We start from the raw sequence: 2829 nt of genomic DNA, 5'->3' as shown, positions 1-2829 counted from the left end.
AAGCCAATGGCAGATAAAATGAAAAACCCTGTCTTCAACCCTATGCAAAAAGATCCTCCTCAGAGAATACTTCTTTCCTTTATTATTTCTTTCCAAATAAATTTCTAATATTATTCATATGCCTGATTGAAAAAAATATGTCTAGTATTAGGTTAAAGGGGAATAAGGAAATGGGTGAGCACATGCCCAGGGCGGAGAGGAAAATGTCCTATATATTCCAGAACCCTGCTCAAACTAAAAGGATAGAAGGGGACATGTTTCTCAAAGAATCCATTTCTTCTAACAATAACTTAATTTCAAATAATGGTGTTAGCCACTAAAATAATAACTATGAAGATTATGTAAAAAACATGGGAAAGAGTTTATAAAATGTAAAAGCAAAAGAAAACATGAAATTGTGTCTATACTATTCCTGCAACCTTGAGAAATTATTTATATAGGTATATTTATACCTATAGAGAAAAGGTCATAAAAATATACACAGATATGATGATAGTAATTATTTTTGTGTAGGAGAGTGGTGGCAGTTAAGGATGGATTTTTTCCTTATTCTCTTTATCTGTCATTTCTAATATTTTTACAATGAAAATATATTGCTTTTTAATTTAATTTAAATTTTTTTTTAATCTTTAATTTTAAAGATACAAGAGGCTAAAGACTCTAAACTCCATCTCCAACTTTTTTGTAGGGAAAATTATGTTCTCAAAGCGTTGAATTCACAAGGCTAGGAGAAAATATTGCCATTTGTGGCTTACTATATCTGCTACTTATTCATTATGAATTTCTTAAATTAGAGAAGGCCATACCTGCTCGGAGAACTTCTGAAGGATGAGTAAGGAAACCCAAGAAGGAAAGCATCAAGTACAATTGAAACTAATGAGCTTCCTGGATGTTTACTCACAACATTGATGGTGTTCAGGATAACCTACCCCAAGATATGGCACCTTGGCATAAACTGAAAAAAATTTAAGAAATGTCACATGTAGGAAGGACTTTCTGAACTTCCCCTGAAGTAGGTCACAAAACCCTTATGGGAGAGGGGCCCTCCCTGTTCAGGGAGGAAAGGAACACCCTTATTTCCAAGGTAGAAGGATGCTGAAAGGAATCTGAACAGGCCTTGCTCTTTTCCCGTGTACTACCCTTAGCTCATACTCTGTTATCCTATCGCATTTTTCCATGACTCTCCACTCTTCATCAAACCTAGCGTGAAAACACTCTGGTTTAATCGCTTCTTCAAGTCTTTGTTTCCTTATTAAGGCTCTCGTGTCATGTAAAAGTTATATTAAATACATTTGTATGCTTTTTTTCTTGTTAATCTGTCTTGTTATAGGGGCCCCAGCCAAGAACTTGGTCTACACCAGCTTAAGGTTAGCTCCTTTCCTTCCAACAAAGTGTTCACACGCAGGGAGAGGCAGGAGGTAATACTGGAGGCTTTATTAACATGTGAAGAACTGTGAGTGAATGTGCTACTCACAAAACTGAAAAATTAGTAACCACGGATTTAGACTAGGCGTCACAAAATACCAAGTTCAGCTGCTCTTATGAAGTGCTATCGGTGTTCATAACCTTTGCACCACTCCCTTGATAACAAAGACGAGAATCTTTCTTCAATAGAGACTGTCAGCTGTGACAAAATCAGGGAAGATTTCTCACTTGGCAAGTGTCTTTTAGAAAATAATCATGGGTGGCATAGAGGGAGCTATGGCTAAACATCACCCGGACTTGATCTTTTGCCGCAAGCAGGCTGGTGTTGCCATTGGAAGACTGTGTGAAAGATGTGATGGCAAGTGTGTGATCTGTGATTCCTATGTGTGTCCCTGCACCCTGGTGCACATGTGTGATGAATGTAACTATGGCTCTTACCAGGGACGCTGTGTGATCCATGGAGGCCCCAGAGTTTCAGATGCCTATTTTTGTAAGGAGTGCACCATCCAGGAGAAAGACAGAGATGGCTGCCCAAAGATTGTCAGTTTTGTGAGCTCTAAGACAGATCTCTTCTATGAATGCAAAAAATAGGGCTTAAAGAGGAGGTGATTGGTGGGCTGCCTCTTCCTCCCCCAGTCAAGCTGCTGCAGCTGCCAAAAGAAATGCCTACAGAAAGGAAGTGGAACACAGAGCATCACCCGAATTGCCTATCAGTACACTGGCGCCTTTCCACCCTTTCCTCTCTTCTCACCAAGACATGGTAGGAATGGAAAAAAAGATTCTTCGCAGAGCACTCTGGCAGACTGTATCACAGAAAACTTGATAGATTGGTTCATGGCGTTCCTTAAATTCAAGAAGCAAGACTGTGTTATCCACATCGAGAAGTTCTGTACACCAAAAGCCTCTAAAACAGGAATGATATATCATTTCAGTCTTCTGTTTGAGGAGCTGACTGTGAAGCTAGCTGCAGTGAGAATCACGTTCTTGCAGCAGCTCTGATGGCAGTTGTCCTTGATGAAACATCTGCAGGGTGGTAGTGGGCTCTCAGAACAATAAATGTGGGCATTTCATCTTGTAACACCCACCAGGTGGTGCTGGTTCATGTTATTTTTCTTCTAAAAATTGGAAACCCTTTCTGTTGCTATTGTATTAATAAAGCAGGTGTTTATTTTCTGGTAGTCAGCCCCTTCCCAATTTAATTTTAACTCTAGGAATTTTAGTCACCCAGGAATTTGTGATTCAGAATAAAGGTATTGAGATTCATGCAAAAAAGAAAATAATCATGGTAAGAGAAAGCACTTGTGATGTTTAGAAAAAAATGTAGAGTTCTTGTTTAAGTATCTACACATAAACTAACCAGTCACAAAGACTAAGTAACACTGAAAGGAACAATACTGATATGTA

At 38.7% G+C, this 2829-nt stretch overlaps 1 protein-coding gene across 1 annotated transcript; it reads left to right on the top strand.

The window, feature by feature from the left end:
• Positions 1 to 1690: 1690 nt before the first annotated feature.
• On the top strand, positions 1691 to 2459 carry LOC309793256 (PHD finger-like domain-containing protein 5A). Its single transcript, XM_082603659.1, has one exon. The coding sequence runs from the start codon at positions 1702 to 1704 to the stop codon at positions 2014 to 2016; it is 315 nt and encodes a 104-aa protein (XP_082459785.1). The 5' UTR covers positions 1691 to 1701; the 3' UTR covers positions 2017 to 2459.
• The last annotated feature ends 370 nt before the right edge of the window (positions 2460 to 2829 follow it).

This window comes from Mesoplodon mirus, assembly GCF_964341445.2.
Source record: "Mesoplodon mirus genome assembly, chromosome: 2".
Lineage (NCBI taxonomy): Eukaryota > Metazoa > Chordata > Mammalia > Artiodactyla > Ziphiidae > Mesoplodon > Mesoplodon mirus.
The sequence above is the reverse complement of the archived record's forward strand: the minus strand, read 5'-3'. Positions and strand labels throughout refer to the sequence as shown.